The 19,449-nt window shown below is 57.6% G+C and overlaps 1 protein-coding gene across 2 annotated transcripts; it reads left to right on the forward strand.

The window, feature by feature from the left end:
- Positions 1-5,437: 5,437 nt before the first annotated feature.
- On the forward strand, positions 5,438-18,095 carry ARPC1B (actin related protein 2/3 complex subunit 1B). 2 transcript variants are annotated; one of them, XM_030845986.3, is made up of 10 exons: positions 5,438-5,526; positions 11,748-11,824; positions 12,565-12,669; positions 13,108-13,330; positions 14,075-14,182; positions 15,238-15,444; positions 15,528-15,603; positions 16,527-16,732; positions 17,531-17,621; positions 17,917-18,095. In XM_030845986.3, exons 2-10 carry the CDS (start codon positions 11,761-11,763, stop codon positions 17,953-17,955), a joined length of 1,119 nt encoding a protein of 372 aa, XP_030701846.1. In that variant the 5' UTR covers positions 5,438-5,526; positions 11,748-11,760; the 3' UTR covers positions 17,956-18,095. The 2 variants fall into 2 exon arrangements, with proteins under 2 accessions (XP_030701846.1, XP_069899641.1); XM_070043540.1 differs by lacking the exon at positions 5,438-5,526 and adding an exon at positions 6,175-6,357.
- Positions 18,096-19,449: the final 1,354 nt, after the last annotated feature.

The following is a 19,449-nucleotide window of genomic DNA, read 5'->3' on the forward strand; positions in this document are numbered from 1 at the left end:
TTAGTTTTTAGGGTAGAACCTTAGATTCTTAGTTTCTTATATTGAGCCATCTTGTACAACCTTTACCCAAAAGAACCGGTTCTCGAATGCTGTGTTTTAGCCGTGCAGGACTTCGGCAGAGGAGGCCTGCTTGCATACAGGCAGCAGAGAAACCCGCCTCCAATGAGCAGCCAGGGAGCCCCTGCCCAGTGCCCGTGGCAGGCGTGTGCAGGGGAGTGTGCAGTGGGAGAGAAAAAGCACAAGTTGTCATTTTGGTTTAGAGATTATTGTGCCCAGACTAAGTCATCTTCATCATAATTAGACACAGAGTTTGACATTTCAAGGCTGAGACTCTTGAGAGGCGCAAATAAATGAACACAGCGTAGCCTAGAGCATGGCTGTGTGCCCAGAAGCGGAGCAGTGATTCCAACACAACTCTAGTAGTTAGGACAACGCTGGTAATAGCACTTCTCAAAGGACATCGTGATATTCTTAAAAGAGTAAATTTGCCCTTTTGCTAACCCATGGGAAGCATTACTTCCCTCCAGGAGAGAATCCCAGCACCTGGGCACCTGCCTCTTCCCGTTTGCTGTGGCATCCTCCCTGCCCACCCCCCACCAATGGCAGGAGCTCCTTTGTGTACACGTGTTTGTACCAGTACATCGGCAAGGCTGTCGTGACAGAACAAGGATAGACAAAAGCAGGCCAAGAAACAGGAATTAGCTACCAATTTCTTTTTAGTTTCATTAAATCACATGGTTTGGGAGCAATTCCAGAGGTTTTTAGAGAAACGATGTATTCTGTGAAAGAAACAAATTTACTATCTTGGCCTCTAAGAACTTAAGCCTAGAGTCATCTTTTTTCTTTTTTTAACTTGGGCCATCTCACGTCCATGGAAGAAGGCCCATCCCTGTCGTGGCAGCCAGAAACCCGCAGTGCTGGGGTCTGAGATGGTGGAAGGTCCCTTCTCATCTCGCCCTGCTTGTGAGACTCCGAGCAGTCCTCGGTCCACAATCGCTACCGATTTGGAGGGACAGTGGCCAAAGCCCTTTGGAGGCTTTGGTGTCAGGTCATAGTTCTGCCAAGCTGCGTAGCCTTGAGCAACATAGTTAACATCTCTGAGCCTCACTATCTTCACCTGTAAAATGGGAGTAGTAAAGGGTTAGCAGTTCCTGTTATTCAGTAAAGCCGAGGTTTGCCTTCAGGCTTGGCATTGGCCCTATACTAGGCCCCGGAGACCCTTAATAGCAGAGTGGGGTAGGGTGGGAAGTGGTGTATGAAGGATTCGCTAACCAAAAAAAGTTTTTTCTAGAATATGCTGAGAAAACTGGGTTGGCCTCAGAACCCAGATTAATTGCTTAGGCATGGCCCCTTCAGTTTGACCCAGCAATCACGCAAGTGGTTTAGTTCTCATGTGTGCCCAGTGAGGCAGTGATGCGAAGGCCTAGGGTTCCCTCAGGTGCCTGCGATGTCGGTGAGGCCATTAAGCTACCCCACGTGGAATAGTACAGATGGTCTATACATTATAAAGTTATGTGAGTTATGTGTGTGTCTAATTCAAATATTGGGTGTGGTAGGTAGACTACTGGCCCCCCAAAGATGTCCCTGCCCTAATCCCCAGAACCTGTGAGCTTTGCAGATGGGATTAAGTTAAAGATCTTGAGCTGGGGAAGCTGAGCCTAGATTATCAGGTGAGCCCAGTGTAATCACAAGAATCCTTAAAGGAGGGAGGCGGGCAGGGGAGAGTCTGAGCAAATGAAGGGGTAGAAGCAGATTGGGGTGGGAGAAGGCCAAGGCCTCTAAAAGCTGCAGGAAGGAACCTGGTTCTCCCCTGGAGCCTCCAGAAGAAACAGCACCCCGCCAGCACCCTCCAGCTACTGATGTGGGCTGTGAAGATCTGACCTCCAGCGCTGTAAGAGAAGACACTTGCGTTGTCTCAAGCCACCCGCTCTGTGGTGAGTTGCTCCAGCAGTAACAGGAAATGAATCCACTAGGTCCATTCAGAAAAGGGGAGGAGGGACTTCCCTGGCAGTCCAGTTGTTAGGACTCTGTGCTTCCACTGTAGGGGGCACGGGTTCGATCCCTGGTCAGGGAACTAGGCTCCCGCAAGCCACTCGGCACGGCAGGAAAAAAAAAAAAAAGGAAATATGGTCTGGAGCTGAGTTTTTCAAACTGAGGGTCAGAGCCCATTTGTAGGTTGTAAAATCATGGCTGGTACTTAGAGGAGAAAACAACATTCTGCATTGTGTGTAGTAAGTTCTGCTTCATGGTACTTCTGTTTCAGATACACAGGGGGCTGTGGACTAGGCCGCAACATATGTCTGTGGGGGTCATGGTCAAAAAAAGTTTGAAAGCTGCTAAGGTAGAGGAGCTTGATGAGTGGGGCTTGATGAGGAAGGATGGGCGGATCCAACACAGCAAGAATGTGTGCCATGCACACAAGGTCACTGTGCCGGGCACCAAGGGAAGCAGCTGATATGCAGGAACTCCTCACAGCAACCCTGCAGGGTTAGAACTGTGACTGCCACATCTTAGAGATGACAAAACTCAAGTTCAGAGAGGGAGGGCAGCCTGTATCAAGGTAGCCTTTCCAGAGCCGCAGGGGTAACCGCCAAGCACGCTCCCTGCTGGGTGGTGACAGGCAGGGGAGATGCCTAGCGACCCAGCCCAGTTCTGTCACCACACTCAGAAGCAGGGTGATGTCATTGGAACCAGGAGGGGACCCCCCGGCGATACCTGTGGGGTCTCCTGGTAGACCTCGGTTTCTCAGTTGAGCCTTCTGGCTTGGAAGGGGTGTGAGCAGGCCCCGGCTGAGGAGTGCTGTGTGTGCTCCAGACCTCCATGTGTGCGTGGCCTTGGAAGGAGGCCCAGGGTCTCCCCTCTTCCCTCCTGGTACCGGGTGTCAATTCTTTGATCTCAGGGGAAGACCTATGGTCCCCATTCGGGGGTGGGCAGGGGCTGAGACAGAAGGAGATAGCGCTGCGTGCTTCTGGAAGGTTTTCCTCCCTGGTTTCCCGCTGCCTTGGCCAGCCCACCACCTCCTGAGTCCAGAAGCCTGAAGCTAGGCTGCCATCTTGTGACCAAGAGGCAGTAAGGCCAGTGCAGCAAGAAGGAAGGAGCAGAGAGCCAGGGAGGACCTTGATGGCCCTGAAACGCTGCACCAGACCCCAGCTGACGGCCCTCCTCAAGTCAGCCAGCCCTGAGGAGTCAGCCTGGGTGTGTGTCTGCCTCCTGGGGATCCTGGGAAGGCAGGGAAGAAGGTAGAGTGTAGGACCTTCATCCCAGGGCACCAGGGGAGGCAGATTCCGGGCAGAAACAGAAAGCTCTCTGAGCTGTTCTTTGAGCTCCAGATGAAATTCTTCCACCACCAGGTTCTCCTCACCCAAGGACTTGCTCCACTTAAGGCTTAGAAGACTGTTCCCCAAGGGAGCCATTTCAAATAACACCCCTGTCGTTTCCCAGCTTGAGGTGTGTTTCCCATCTACTGGGTCTTCCCACAGTGACCGCAGGCCTCTGAGGTGGCCGGGCAGTGCTTGTTAGGAATTAGCCTCACTTTACAGATACAGAAACCCAGGCACTGCAAGAAGATTCAAGTTACACTACAGGTTAAGCGGCAGAGCCGGAAGTGGGTTCAAGTTTCTAACCCCACTGGTTTGTTCATTCATTGATTCATTCAGCAAATACATACTGAGTGCTCCTGGCTGCCAGGCACTGATCTCGGCGCCGGGAAGAGCAGAGTGAATAATACAAATATGGTTTCCGCTCACACTAAGCTTGAGTCTTACCAAATTAGCTCAGTTTCGTGAGGAAGAGGGAGTCCTCAGGTGTGCATATTTGTTAGGATGCTTTTAGGAATGAGTAACAGAAAAGCAACTCAAACCAACTTAAAAAGTAGATTCCTTGGCTCATGTACCTGAAGAAACCCCCGGAGGCAGGTTGGGCTCAGGCTGCCAGTCAGAGGTTGACCAGGGCTCTGGTCATTTCCTGGGATTCTCTCCATCACGCTCCCCACCCCCACCCCGGGTTGTCGGGCTTCCCTGTGGCTCTTCCAGTTTCGTTTTCAAATTCCAGAAGGCGCTGCTTTCCCCTCTATCTTCATCCAAGATCCTGGGCTTTGCTTTGACCCACCGTCTCAGGTCACAAGTCCAGGAGGTGGGGCGGGGAGACCACACGCTGATTGGGTGACAGCACTCAGGGGCCGCCATCAGAGATGGGGCTCAGTCCCACCTGGAATGGTTCCCTGGGCATCTGCAAAGCTGCGGAGGGGTAAATGGAAGGCAGGGACACAAATGTCACCTCAGCATTAAACTGCACTTGTCCTTACGGGATGGGGGTGGCCAGTACAGACCATCTGAAACTTTTTTCTGACTAAAGCCATCACTTGGATTTGCCAAGGCTGGATGGGGGGCCCTGCTGACAGCCACTCAGTGTCTCCTCAGAGCCAGGGTCCTACTAATTGAAGCTGAAGTTTCCCAAGCACCCTGTGTGCTCACCTCAAAGTGCTCCTCACCTTTGGACACCTTTCGTTCTCCCGGCTGCCCGCAAGTGTGGAATTGTGTAATGGAAGCCATGACTGGTGAGCACAGGATCCTGTTGAGGAGGGGGTCAGGGACAGAGTGACCTAAGAGACACTCACTCATGTCCTGCAGGATAAAGGGAAGTGGGCCAGGTGGGGACAGGGTGGGACAAGTGTTCCAGACAGAAAAACAGCATGGCTCAAAGCGGGGAGACCTGACAGGGTGGGTGCCTGGCCCCGGACCTCCTGAGACCCACGAAGACCCCACGCCCATCCGTGATGCTGCTTAGTGCCTGGCTGACCAGCTGAGCTGAATCGTAGCGGGAGGGACCACCTGGCCACATGTCCATTGATGAGGCAGAGGGCAGGGATGGAGAGACCTACGGGCCTACCTGACCCAAGACCCACATACAGGCGGCTGCCAGGCCGCTGGGTAACTTAAGGGTCGGAAGCGGTCTGCGGTGGAAAGGGGCAGGAAGTCGGCACTGAGAAGGAACTGGACCAGCCGGGGGTTGGCGGCCCCGTTTTGAAGCGAGGACCCCGGCGGCGGGCGGGCTGCCTCGGCTCCCCTGACTGCCCACACCCCGCACATTCGGCGCCCAGCGGGCATCCTATCGCGAATGGAGGGGTGGTCCCCGCGCGGCCGGGGCCCGAGGCCGGGAGAGGCAGCTAAGCTGCTGGGTCACCGGCGCTCCCCACGGCCGCTCGCGGGGATGGGGGCTGTGCGCCCTGCAGGGCTCGGGTTCCCGCCCGGGCGGTGTCCCCCTTGCCGAGCCTCAGTCTCCCCGCCCGCCAGGGGGCGAGGGGCGGATGCCTTCAGGGCGCCCCGGGTCAGCTCGGCCCCAGCCCCGGGGGGTGGGCGGGACCAGGGCTCTCCAACCGCTAGCCGCCCGCCCGGGTCCCGCCCGGTCCCCGCGGGGCTGAGCCGGGAGGCCCCGCCCCCCGCCCACGAGGAAGTGGCAGAGCTGCGCGGGGCCCAGAGCCGGTTCGGCGCGTCGACTGCCCAGAGTCCGCGGCCGCGGCGCCCCGAGGTGAGGGGGCGCGGGAGCGGCCCGGAGGGGGGGGGTGGGCGTGGGGAGAGCGGGGAGCGACCTCATGCTGGTGGGGAGGACGCAACGAGGGGCCGCCGGAAGATCGGGGATGAGAAGGGCCACACGGGGCCCGCCTGGAGGTGAGGGGACACGCGGGGCACGGGCTGCGGGCGGGCGGCCTCCTCCGGGCGAGGGAACCGCAGCGCTCCCCACCCCACCCCCCGCAGTCTGCGCCCTCGGGGCGCCCCGGCCCGCGCGTCCGCCTCCCCGCCCCCCCAGCCTCCCCCCTCCCCCCAGACTCTGCCCCGCCGTCGGTGTGCCCCGTTATTTCGGGCCGGAGGGCCCCACGCCCAGTCACTTCCCCTCCGTCCTCCAGCCTTCCGGGTTGCTCCAGCCGGGAAATGAGCTGGCGCCCCCGCCCGCCTCGCCTCGCCTCGCCTCGCCTCGCCCCTCCCCTCCCTCCCTCCCTGCCGGCCACCGCCCCCTCCCTCAGCCCGCCTCCCGCCAGCTGGGCCAGGTCCTAGGGGTCCGGTCCAGGGAGGGGCGGGCCGGGTCTGGAACGCTCCCTCCTGAGCTCCCGGGCGCTAGACCGGAGCGTTCCGAGCGGCGCCCCCCGTTGCCGGCGGCGTGGGGACCGCGACCAGGGCCGGGACCTCGGGCGGTGACAGTGACACAGTAGTGACTGGCGTGAAGCCGCAGGAGCTAGCCTGGTGCGGACACCGAGGCTCTCAGGTTATTCCGGGCTGTCCCCCGGCCCCTCCCGCCTGGCGGGCAGTGTTGCCCGGTGGTTAAGAGCACCCCCGCCGGCGAGGTCTCCGGGACCAGAAACTGGTAAGAGCGCCAGCTTCTTCCATCACTGGCCACCGACCTTGCAAGCCACCTAACCTCTCTGGGCCTCAACTTTGCTTATCTGGAAAATGGGGAACTTTCAAGTTGTGAGGCTTAAATACGATCATGAGTGAAGGCACACACAGGGACTAAACATGCCCTGTTATTGTCCTTGCTGTTATTTATAAGGCTTGCCTACATTTATCAGTGTCCAGGTGAACCTAAACTCTGAGATTGGGGTCAGAATCCCAAACTGTGCCATTTAGGAGTGGGGTGACTTTGAGCAAAGTTTGGCTTTTGTCTGAGTCTGTTTCCTCCTGTACGAGATGAAGGTTAAAACAAACACTGGAAAACTTCTTGGGCTTGTTTTAGGGTGTAAAAGAGAGAATGTATGTCAAAGTCCTGGGTAAATTCTGGGCATTTAAAGATGCCAAGTTGGTCCAGTGGTTAGGACTCCGTGCTTCCACTACAGGGGGCACTGGTTGGATCCCCTGTGGGGGAACTAGGATCCCCCAAGCCAAGTGGCAAAAAAAAAAAAAAAAGCCAAGTTAATTAATTACATAATTACATAAGTGTTTGTATATTATCCACATAGGTCTTATAACAACATGTTCATATCACTATTTCTCTTTCCATATTTGTAGTCATCTGGAGTTTTCTATCCTGTCACCATTTTAAAGAAGGTTATTATGAACATGTTTGCTTTTAAAAAAAAAAAGTCGGCTATTTTTTTAGCACCAAAATGAATTTATGCCACCAAAAATGTTAACATATTTTAAGTTCCTGTTTGTGTTCTTCTCTTCTGTTTGTTCCCACCCAGTTGGTTGGATTGAATGTTACCCCATCGCCCTTCAGGAAGGCTGAACAAATTAGCAACAAATGAGAATTTCTCCACAGTCTGGCCAGCATTGAGTTTTGTGTTTGAGGTTTTGTTTGGTTTGGATTATTTTAGCTGATGCTTTATGGTGCCTTATGGTTATTTTCATTTGTGTTTCTTGACTTGATTTTGCCTGGTTTGTAAGACCTAAAGAGTGGAGCTGGTCTAGGATTGGCTGGTCTGTTGGGGTGAGGAGGGCTGTTCCACATACAACAGGAAGTTGAGTAACAGCTCAGCACATGTGCAAAATGGCTTGCTGGCAGCTCCCTGGAGTGGCTGAGCTGGGTGGGGACTTCCCTGGGTGCCTGCAGAGCAGAGATCCTTGCTCCAGGCAGCTCCTGCCTGGTTTAGCCTCCAATGCAGTCAAACCTCTGGATTCAGAGAAGGTTGGGCCGGCGAAGCTTCTCTGAAAGCAAGAAAGAACCTACAGCTGGTGCCTCGTCCAACCCCAGACTTTTCTGGATAGAGATGTGGGGGAAACATGGGCGGAGGGCACCCAGTCAGTATGGAGAGAGTCAGAATTTGCACCCAGCATGTAAGAAAAAAGATGGGAGGCCTGAGACCGTTGGCTGGGCAGCTGGGGGCTTCGCCTGGCTTGCCTTGCTTTGGAAGGGAGCTGTTTTCTCCCCGAATCCTCAGAGAGGACCCTTTAGATTGACGATTTCCAAGTTTTTTGGATCATTGACGCTATCAGGAAAAAATCTTGAGCGCATACTCCCCAGTAAATATTTACAGATTGCATACATGTACCAGTGAAATAATAGGGCTGGTCTATAAGAAGTATACCATAAGACGGATGTGATTCATTCATGCAACCACATTCAAGAAATATTTATTGAGCACCTACTATGTGCCAGGCACTCTAATTGGTACTGGGGATTCATCTGTGAACAAAACAAATATACCTGTCCCCGTGCAGCTTATGTCCACACCCTGGTACATGGTCCTTGGCACCCCCTGCCTGGAGACCCACACCCCACCTTGGAGACCCAAAGCTCCTCCCAGCCATCATGTTGCTCTCCCAGCCCTGCGTGATCCCCCATCCATTCATCCTGAGCACCTACTGTGTGCCAGACATGGGGGAAGAGCTACCTGGAGCACAGAGAGATCCCGGCTCCAGGCTGGTGGGGGACAGTTAGAGCCAGCTGGGGGAGTTTGTCGGAGTTTGGCCCGTGCTCCCCCAGCCTCACTCTCTTTCCAGGGTGATGGGGGCACAGAGCACTAGACGTGGACTCCTAGTCCCAACGCCATCCTCAGGGCCCCTTCCTCTCTCTTTGTCCTTGACAATCAACTGGGTCCACAATGCTGACTCACAGGGTCACAGCGATGAGTGGGTGGGTTTCCCGGGGCCATGGCCTCAGCCTGCCTTTGCCTCCACCAGCAGACACCGCTGAGCTGTTGCGTTGTCCACACTCGGGCAGTGCCCGCCCCTCGGTAGGGTAGAGGTTTCCCTGGGAATGATTAAGACATAGTTCCTGTGGCGGGGTGGCCTGGTGTGAAGGCTGTTTTCCTGGATCTGACCACACGGAATGATCCCATGATCCTCAAGCCTGCAGTGGCTGGAGAAGCCACGCCCCTCCCTGGGCTGCCACTTCCGCATTTGTAACCTGTGGCGGTAGGGAGTCCTCGGGAGGCCCTGCTGCTTTCAACCGCTTTGCAGAAGTTATGAAAAAGTTATGAAAAGGGGAAAACACGTCTTCCTCTCTCCCACCCCTTCCACCCGTACCCCCTCCCCCCTTTACAGTGTGGGTCAGTAGACTAGGGAGTATTTCTGTCTGAATTTATGCTAAAGTGTGGTCGGCTGATAGGTGTGCTCTGAACCTGCCTGTCCCACTGTGCTGTGGTCATCTTTATCAGCCCCTCCCTCTCCCGCTTGAGAATCTTTGGGTCCCAGGAAACAATGGGCAGGGTCCCCAAGCCCTCTCAGCTGCGATATTGGCAAGTGTGGGGGCCGCTGTCCTCTGTATTGCCAGTGTCTCCATCTTCACAGCCTGGAACTCTGAAAAGTCCCTAGACAGGCTGTTAGAGCCCGGCCCACACGTCTGGACACTCACCAAGAGCCGACAAGGGGCAGAGATGCCCGGCCAGACAGTGTGCCTGGGACAGTTGGAGCTGGGAAGTTGGGTTCTGCTCCGTCTGAGTCTAGGGTCCAGGGACCCCCTGGGCTTTTGCTGGGCCGCCTGGGGTGAAGGGGAGGGGGTGGTTGGCCTCCTGTGGAGTCAGGGGCCAAGAAGAACCTAGCTGGCGTTTGGAAGTGAGTTTCTTACTTTAACCACCACCACCCCGCCCCGCCCCCTGCCCCGTTTGTGACCTTGGGAAATGGGGGCAGGCAGAGCAGCACGGCTTAGTGGACAGACCTAGGTGCTCCCTCCCTGCGGTGGAGACGTGGATGACCCCGGCCCACCCAGCCCGGATGCAGCGGAAGTGCCTGGGGAAACCCCGTCAGGCCTGCTGACCTGGGCTCCGAGGCCACTTCCGGGGCCTTTGCTTTACACAAAGAGGCCTTATAAGGAGACAGAGGCTGGGGAGGCGGCCGCTGTGGGAGCGGTGTGCTCGTGTGTGCATGCAAGGCTGACATGCGTGTGTGTATGGGAGCAGTGTGTGCGTGCGCGCGCATGCGCACGTGCCAGGCTGATCGCGCGCGTGTGTGGCCTCAGCCTGGCTGTGTGTGTCCACCTTCTTTCTCAGCAAATGTTGCCCAGGGACCCACTCGGGGCCCTGCGCTAGGCCTGCGGGAACAGGCGTGGTGGTCCCTTGCCCTCTCTGTGCACGTGTGCGCGGTGGTCTGTGCCGCTTTAGGAACTTTCCAGGACTTCCTGCTATAAATTAAAGCGGGATTTGTGGTCGCTGAGCCCCGGAGTCCCCAGCAGTATGATGGACGGCACTGCAGCCTGACCCTCGTACCTGGGCCGCAACTCAGTGCTGTTCCTCCCAGAGGAGTCTTGGTCGAGACCCCCCCTGGGGGCAGAGAGAGACCCCAGGGTTCCGGGGAGGTCAGGGCTCAGATCCAGGCTGAGGAGCGGCCTTCCTGGGGCCCAGCCTCGGGCCACAAACCTGCCAGTCAGGTGGGGGAGGTGACCGAGGGCCTGGGAACACCCACGTCAGGGCCACGTGACTCTAGCAGGCGGCTTCCCCTCCAACCGCAGCCCTCACACCCGTCATCTGGGGCTCAAGTCGAGAATACAGGAGGGCTTAGAGCTGGTGAGTGCAGCATTCAGGGAATGCGGTGTGGCTTTTTTTTTTTTTTTTTACATTTAAAAAAATAACTTACTCTGCTGGACACTGATGGCAGTAAACAATTGTGTTCATCAAATATTTATCGAGTGCTTACTATGTGCCACGCATTTAGGCGCCGGGGATAGAAGTGTAAACAAGATGGTCAGAAGTGTGTGTCTCCATCAAGCTCGTTACTTTCCAGCAGGGGGAGAAAGACAAACGGGCAGGATGAATGAGCACAAAGTAACTCGCGTTCAGTAAGATTATCCCCTGGAGAAAACTAGGGCCTAGGGAGTGTGGAGGTGGTGTGGGAGGCAGCCTTGCTCAGAAGGTGGCCTTGGACACAGACTTGAATGGCAGCAGCGAGGGTGGGAGCTGTGCAGGCATCTGGGGGAAGAGCTTCGAAGGCCGAGGGAACAGCCAGTGAGAAGACCTGAGGCTCGTGGGCCCCTGGATTGGCCCCTGGTCCGGCCGGGAGGCCCACCCCTAAACAGGTGAAGCATGCCGGGTGCTGGCACATCCATTCTAGACAAAGCTCTGCCATTTCATGATCACCTACTATGTGCCAGGCGTGGTGTGTCGTCTTATTTCACCCTCTTAACACCTTGGCGGGCGGGGGACCGGATTCCTGTTCCCATTTGGCAGATGTGGAAATTGAGGTTCAGAGAGGGCGAGTGGTATGCTGGGGTCACACAGCTGGTAGGCAGTGCTGCTGGGCTCTACCCATGAGTGGGAAGCTGAGGTGGGGAGAGAATGGGTTTGAGGAAGTGATGCTCTCTTTGGGTCTTTCCAGTTGAGCAGGACTTTGCCGCATAGAACAGGGGTGGACATTTGGTGGTGTAGAGAGACTAGCACGCTGGTGTGAAATGTGGACAGAACTGGCCTCCAAGGCACATCAGGCTTGGCCTTCCCTGCAGAGGGAAGGAACAGCATGTGCAAAGGCCAGGAGACCTGGTTCACTCCTGGGGAGCGAGAGTTTCCACCTTTGGGAAACTGAGGCACAGATGATGAGTGATGGCCTGTCTGGGGCAGGGTCCCAGCACACCCCACTCATGGTAGTGGCTTCGCGCACACCCCCATTCCCCGCCTCCACTCCCCACCCCATCCTTTGTGTTTGTACCCTGGAGCCTCGGACACATCCCATGAGAGCTGCTGTTTCATGAGGGAAACTGAGGCCCCAGGAGGGAAGCAAAGCGCTAGGCCAGAGTCGGGAGGCCAGGGTGGCCCCCTGGCTGCCCTCCCGCGAGGCTGGCTGGGCAGGGCGGGGCTGACCTGGCTTCCCTCTCTGTCTTGGGCACAGGAGCCGAGCAGCCATGGCCTATCACAGCTTCCTGGTGGAGCCCATCAGCTGCCATGCCTGGAACAAGGACCGCACCCGTGAGTGCCCTCCCCCCACCATCGGATGCCGTGGGAAGCTGTCCCCCTGCTTGACCCCCGATCCTGAGATCCTGAGTGATGGGGGGAAGGGACCCAAGCAGGGCAGCCAGGCGAGCGGGCATTGAGGGTTGGAGGCGAGAGCACGGCCCTGCCTGCACCAGGCACTGCTCTGGGTGCCAGGACTGGGTGGGCACAACAGCGGGTCTGCCCTCTGCTCACGGCTACGGGAGGGTTTGGGGATGGGAAATGTAACCTGCAGTGAAATGAGCTCTGAGGAAACATGAAGGGTGAGGGGAAAGCGATGGAGCCAAGGCACTAGTTTAGAAAAGGGGGCCAGGGAAGGGCTTTCAGGGGAGGTGACGTTTGCATGGAGACCCAAAGGAGGTGACGGAGCCAGCGTGCGAAGGCCAGGGTGGGTGTAACGGCCCCGCGGTGGCAGAGCCTGGTGTCATCAGGAGCAGCAAGGAGACCGTGGCTGGAGCAGGGGCGGAGCAGGGGGCAGGGAGAGCTCCCGCAGGTTTGCGAGACTGCCTTGGGGACACTGGGGCTGGGGGATGCAGATGAGGGGTGGCCAGCCCCTGGGGAGGAATCCCAAGGGGGGCCCAGCAGGACCTGAGGCAGAGGAGGAGAGTGCATTAGCAGAGGACAAAGTGTTGCTCAGGTGGCCTGAGAAGGTGGGGAGTCATGGGGGAGCCTGGGCACGCATGCCTCCTCCCCACGCCCACCCGTCTCTCCTGCAGAGATCGCCATCTGCCCCAACAACCACGAGGTGCACATCTATGAGAAGAGTGGGAACAAGTGGGTCCAGGTGCACGAGCTCAAGGAGCACAACGGGCAGGTGACAGGTGGGTTGGGCTGGCTGGGGTCATCTTCCTGAAAGAAGGCAGGGGACAGGGCAGGGCTGGGCCATCCACCTACTCACTATGTTAGGTAGGATAGTTTGGGTTGCAAGTAACAGAACGCTGATTCAAAGTGGCTTAAGTTATAAAGGGATTACATTGATTGGTTTATGTTACTGAAAAACTCAGAAGTTTAAGGGCTTCAGGAAAGGTGTGATCCAGCAGCTCAGCATTACCAAGGACCCATTTCTTTTCAGTCTCTTGGCTTGGCCTTCCAGCATGTTTGCTGATAGCTGGGGGAGCTGTAACACCCCCAGTGAACTCCAGTAGTACCCCCTGGAGCAGCTTTCATCCCGATTGTGGCCTCTAAGGCCCCCCATGCGTACACTGTAGAGCCACCTCTGCTTGGATGGCTTCAGCCTAGTGCCTCCTCCCACCCCACAGGCATCGACTGGGCCCCCGAGAGTAACCGCATCGTGACCTGCGGCACAGACCGCAATGCCTACGTGTGGACGCTGAAAGGCCGCACATGGAAGCCCACGCTCGTCATCCTGCGCATCAACCGCGCCGCTCGCTGTGTGCGCTGGGCTCCCCAGGAGAACAAGTTTGCTGTGGGCAGTGGCTCCCGTGTCATCTCCATCTGCTATTTTGAGCAGGAAAACGACTGGTGGGTGCCTGGGTGGGGCCAGAGTGGGCTGGGAGGGACCTGGGGCTGCAGACCAACAGGTGGTGGGACAAGAGGGTCCCAGAAAGCACGGGACGGGGAGTCAGGACCCCTGTTCACATGACCCTGGGGAAGTGTGTCCTCTCTGGCCCTTGGAGGCGAGGCGAAAGGCTCTCTGCACAGCCCCCTGCCCTCCCACAGCTCTGTCTCAGTAATAAGGGCCCAGGCAGCACCCGGGCCGCCTCTGCAGGCATCACGCTAAGCCCTGCACACGTATTGGCACTGACCCACCCCCTCCCATCAGCCCCCTGGACTGGGCGTCTGCTGCAGTCCCATTACAGATGAGCAAAGGCCCTGAGGCAGATCACTCGCCCAAGGCTCCCGGCCCATCACACTCCAGGGCCCACTCACAAGCTCCCAGGCACGTCATGATCTTCTCCCCGGGGTCCCTGAGGGCAGAGGCCAGGTGGGAGGTCAGGCTGGAGTCCAAGAGTCGAGTTCAAATCCAACCCTGACCAGTTAGCGGCCTCGTGACTTCTCACTGAGCTGCCCCAGGCTTGTCGCAAGACCAGGGATGGTGTCCCCACCCTGGATGGGACCTGGCACGTTGCTAGCCTGGACCCAGGCCCCTTCCTCCTGGGATCTCTGTGGTCTACAGGGCCCAGTGGGAGCCTGGAGCCTCCGGGTTGGCGGGTGCCCACCTGTGTGTCCCTGTCTCCTCCCTACCTGTCTGCCTGCCGTGTCCAGGTGGGTTTGCAAGCACATCAAGAAGCCCATTCGCTCCACCATCCTCAGCCTGGACTGGCATCCCAACAACGTGCTCCTGGCCGCCGGCTCCTGTGACTTCAAGTGCCGGTGAGGGGGGCCCTGCCATCGACACAGGGACAGGGATCGGAGGGTGGAGGGGAGCTCCGTCCTGGGAGCCCCACGACCCACCTTCCAGACCAGCTCTGCTGTCAGCAGGTGACCTGGGGGCCTCAGTCGAGCTTCTGTGAGGTTTTGCTCTTTGAAGGGTCATCCCTGGGTCCTCTCTCCAGCCTCTGTGGAGTCTTAAAAGGATGTGCCCCTTGCCACCACTTAATGTCAGCAAGATTTCTTTTCTAGGCCCTCTTGTACTCATGAGAACCTCCCACTCCTTCAGCTTCTTGGCTTCTATCTGAGGGAAAATGAGTGGGTGTACTTTTTCACATTAAGGTATAATGACTGATAGGCTGGAACAAACCCTGCCTCGTTATCTTAAGGCCTGGAACAAAGAGTCTCCACCTGCCACTGGCTGGCTGTCACTTCTGGGCCCATTACCCCCCCCGCCCCCCGAGTCTCCCAAGGTCTCCGGCTCCCAGCTCCAGGCAGATGGCCTGGGTTTCTGCATCTGCCCTGGGAAATGACGCTACAGCAGGCACCAGAGGCCCCAGGCACAGAGAGGAGGAGGTCCTGATGAGGCTCTTATTGGCACCCTGACCTGTCAGATGACTCCGGGCTGGCCCTGGGATGGCGAGTGGAACTGGTGGAGCTGGCAGGAAGGGGGGCAGGATTGGTTCACGGTGCCGAGCAGGAGGGGGGGCACATCCTAGGGGCTAGCCCTGGAGTGTAGTGGTCAGTGTGAGGGGGACAGGAGACGCCCTGGGAGCCACGTCGGCCGTGGATGGTCAGTCCTCAGGTGAGGGCCCCAAGGGTCCTGGGAGCTCCTGGGACCCTGAGCTGGGAGACCTCCTGACCCCACACCATTGCCCAAAGTGGGCACCAAGGCCCAGACTTGTCTGAGCGTGAAGATGCAGGTCACGGAAAGCCGGCTACAGTACCCTTGGACTCAGCCGGGTGCTCTGGCCTCAGCAGGCCAGTTTGGGAGAGGGAGTCCCTTGTCAGGCCCCTCCCAGACCCCCGGTCACCCCCTCTTTTGCCTCTCCTGGCAGGATCTTCTCAGCCTACATCAAGGAGGTGGAGGAGCGGCCAGCACCCACCCCGTGGGGCTCCAAGATGCCCTTCGGGGAGCTGATGTTTGAGTCCAGCAGCAGCTGCGGCTGGGTGCACGGGGTCTGCTTTTCCGCCAGCGGCAGCCGTGTGGCCTGGGTCAGCCATGACAGCACCGTGTGCCTGGCTGATGCCGACAAGAAGATGGCGTGAGTACAGGTCACCCGAATGGGGGGCAACCCAGGCACCGAGCACAAGGGGCCGGTGTGGCTGACGTCTCTCTCTCACTCAGCGTCGCGACTCTGGCCTCTGAAACGCTGCCGTTGCTGGCCCTGACCTTCATCACAGAAAACAGTCTGGTGGCAGCGGTAAGGGGGCGCGGGGGCGGGGGAGCAGGGGCCGGTGACAGCAGATCTCCCAGCGAGCCCCGAGATGCCTAGGCAGCCCTCTACTTGTCCCTCCTTCCTCCTTTCCTTCCTCCCATCCACCCACCCATCCATCCATATCTCTGTTGGCCAAAATAGGTTGGGTTATGCTGTGGTAACAACAACAAAAAAATCCCCAACTGCAGTGGCCTAACACAGTAAAGGTTTGTTTCTTGCTCCCTTTGACTGTCCAGCGTGGGCGCTGTGAGGGGGGCTCTGCTCAGTGCAGATGGGAGCTTTGTCTCCCGTGGAGTGAGGAGGGGAAGTGGAGAACTGGGCCCTGGATCCTAATCTTTCTGCTTACATTTTATTGGCCAATGAAAATGACAGGACCACACCTCCTCACTCAGAGAATGAGTGCTTGTGGGGGAGTGCAGTCCTGTGTGTCCAGAAGGACACTACTCTCCCTCCCTCCTCCTGCCCACCTATGTCAAGGCTCTTTTCAGGCCTCAGGGAACCTAATGGGGTCCCAGAGGGGGATCAGGCCTGCTCTGCCTAGACAAACGTCCAGCTGTGGGGTCTCTCCCAGAGCAGGTGTAACTGTCTAGGCAGGACAAGGCCCCCTGGGCTCCCAGGAAAGTCCCAGACCAGCTTTCTCAACTGAACACTGGCCCTGCTGGCTGAGGGGGCTGCTCCTAGGTGCTCAGCCCCGACATCCAGTCCCTGTTACTACACCTGGGGTCGCCGACTGTGTCCCCGAGCTGGCATCGGCTTCCCTGTGCTACACCCAAGCCCTGCATCCAGCCTCTGGGACCCCCCCGATTTGTGGCCGGGCGCCCCTCGGCGTTGCACCTGCCCTTCGGCCTGGGTTTCCCCGGGAGGAAAGTGGGGGCGCTCCAATGTCACCCCGCCCCTCCCCGCTGCAGGGCCACGACTGCTTCCCGGTGCTGTTCACTTACGACGGCGCCGCGGGGACACTAAGCTTCGGTGGGCGGCTGGACGTGCCCAAGCAAAGCTCGCAGCGCGGCTTGACGGCCCGCGAGCGCTTCCAGAACCTCGACAAGAAGGCGAGCTCGGAGGGCAGCACGGCAGCAAGCGGGGGCCTGGACTCACTGCACAAGAACAGTGTCAGGTGAGAGCGGGGCCGAAGGGCGAGCTCCACACCCACCCAGGCAGCGTCGATGTGCAGGCCCACTTAGGAAGCTGGTCAGTCTCTTGAGATTTTGCATCAGGTGGGGCAGAGCAGTCAGCCTTGCTCTGCGTTTTCAGTTTTCAGGACGCACTGTGGGACCGTTCTGGGGGGTGGCCGGGCAGTGACTGGAGGGGGGGAGGGGCGGAATGAAGGGTCTCGCAGCAGCCTCCCTGAGGAACTAGAGTGGAACCAGAGCCAGAGACTCCCGGATCCTGCCAGCCACAGGCGTCCACCCCAGGACAAATCAGAGGAAGCGTGGCGAGACTTTGACCTTGCCCCTAGGCTAGTTAAACCCTCCTGTGGCTGCGTGGCCCAACGTCTTCAAACTAAACTCCTCTGCCCGGCCTTCAAGGCTCTTCAGAACTAGCCCTGCATCCACTCAGTGCCATCTTCTGCTTCTTCTCCCCACCCTACTATGCTCCATCACTCTGATTCCCCCAGCATGTGTGCCTTCACCCCCTGCCCAGGCCTTTGTGCGTCCTATTCCAGCTGCCCGGCTGCCCTGTGCTCCTTGCATAGGGACTACTGCTTGTCCCTAAAGCAGACTCAGGAGCCCCGTCCTGTTGTCCTCTGTGATCCTTCACAGCCCGGCCTCCTGGGCTGTCCCTGCTGGGCACACACACTCACACTCACTGGGGTGGGCTCCCCCAAAAGTTGGGGAGCTCCTGGAGGGCAGAGTGGGCCGGAGCACGGCCCAGGCACAGGCTGGGATCTGTAAAGCCCTCATCCTCTTTGCAGCCAGATCTCGGTGCTCAGTGGGGGGAAGGCCAAGTGCTCGCAGTTCTGCACTACAGGCATGGACGGCGGCATGAGCATCTGGGATGTGAAGGTGAGGCCTGCCCTCCCCCCACCGCCTCGCTTCCCCGCAGGCCGCCCATTTCTCCCTGGCAGCCACCTGGATGCCCCAGTCCTCCTCCTTCTTTCCCGCAGGGCACTTCAGTGGGGTGAGGGCTCCTTGGCATCTGGGCCTTGGCACCCTCTGCAGCATCTTCCTTTAGGGCTGGGATTCAAACCCAGGTCTGCCTGACCCCAAAGACCAGGTTCTCTGTCCCAGGCCAGGTCCCTGTGGGTGGGGTGTCTGCAGGACAGCTGAGAACCAGCCCATCTTATTTGTCTCCTTCCAGAGCTTGGAGTCAGCCTTGAAGGATCTCAAGATCAAATGACCTGTGAGGAGTCTGTTGCCCTCATCCCAGCTGCTGAGGGAAGGGGGTCAGGGAGGCGAAGGATCGCTTTGCTGAATGTTTCTAGGGTACCAGTTCGGGTCCCCACAGGCTGCTCCCTCAGGTGGGGAGGGGAGGGGAGGGGAGGGGCGGGAGGCTTACCTACTGAAGGAACAATTGCCTTTTTCTTAAAGAAATGCTTCCATTTATTGTAAAAAATGTCCCCAAAGCACTCTGCTGGTCATGAACTGCTTCAAAATGTGGAGGTAATAAAAATGCAACCGTAGACACGCCGGCCTGTGTGTCTAGAAGGAGAGGTTAGTTTGGGCAGAGCACTGGTAGCTTATTTTTGTTTGCCAGCACAGCTGATCCTTAAACCCAAGAGGCTGCCCCCAAATGGTTCCTTCCCTGCTGCAGTCCAGCCTGGGAGCTGCCAGGACCAGGTGTCTTTTCTGTCACTCATTCAGCAGTCAGATTCCTAGACAAGTGGTTGCACATTGTGGGCTGGTTCTGGGCTTTAGTGGAAACTTATTATTTCTCTATTTGATGTTTGCGGTTGGTTTCTACTAACTGCTCATCATTTTTTAGGACTTTTTTTTCCATTCCTATTTTACTCAGGTGTTTTTGTTTAATCACGTGCTTTTTTTTTTTTTTTTTTTTTTGCGGTACGTGAGCCTCTCACCGCCACGGCCTCTCCCATTGCGGAGCAACAGGCTCCGGACGCACAGGCCCAGCAGCCACGGCCCACGGGCCCAGCCGCTCAGCGGCATGTGGGATCTTCCTGGACCAGGGCACAAACCCATGTCCCCTGCATCGGCAGGCGGACTCTCAACCACTGCGCCACCAGGGAAGCCCTCACATGCTTTTTAGTTACCTGTTTACGTAACCATGGTTTTTCTTTTAGTCCAACTAGGTAATGAATTACATCAGTAGATCTAATTGTGAACTGTCCTCACATCTTCAGGACAAATGATACTTAAGGAAGCCTCCCCCCCCCCCACTGTTCTAGGGCCTGTCCCTCAGGATAGTCTCCTCGGTGAGAGGAGACCCACTGATTCTTTTTTAAATCAGGAGATAAAAATTCTCAGTCCCCAGAGACAGCTCAGGCTACACAGCTCCCCTTAGTCTTCACCAAGTCCCTCCCTGCCTGGCGCCCATTCGCCTCTCAGGACCGCGCAGAGGGGACTGCTGTTTAGGAGGCGGTGCCCCTCCTGGAGGGGTGCAGAAGCAGAACGGGCGCCCACGTGACTGTGCTAAGCCTCGGCTTCCCCACTGCCATCCCACCACGAACAAGGTAATGCCTAGCAGTCATGCTGGGTGTTGGGTCCCTTACTCCCAGCCCTGAAATCCTGAGGCTGTCACCACCAGGGGGCACCAGAAGGACAGGACGCTATGTACTGTGCACAGGTCCCTGGCCCCTCTGGCCTAAGGTCCCCGCTTGATTAAAGGAGGGGAGGGGGCTGGCTCCTGTATCCTGAAGTCTCTCCCAGCTCGGAT

Source organism: Globicephala melas, chromosome 15 (assembly GCF_963455315.2).
Source record: "Globicephala melas chromosome 15, mGloMel1.2, whole genome shotgun sequence".
In the NCBI taxonomy this organism is placed as follows: domain Eukaryota; kingdom Metazoa; phylum Chordata; class Mammalia; order Artiodactyla; family Delphinidae; genus Globicephala; species Globicephala melas.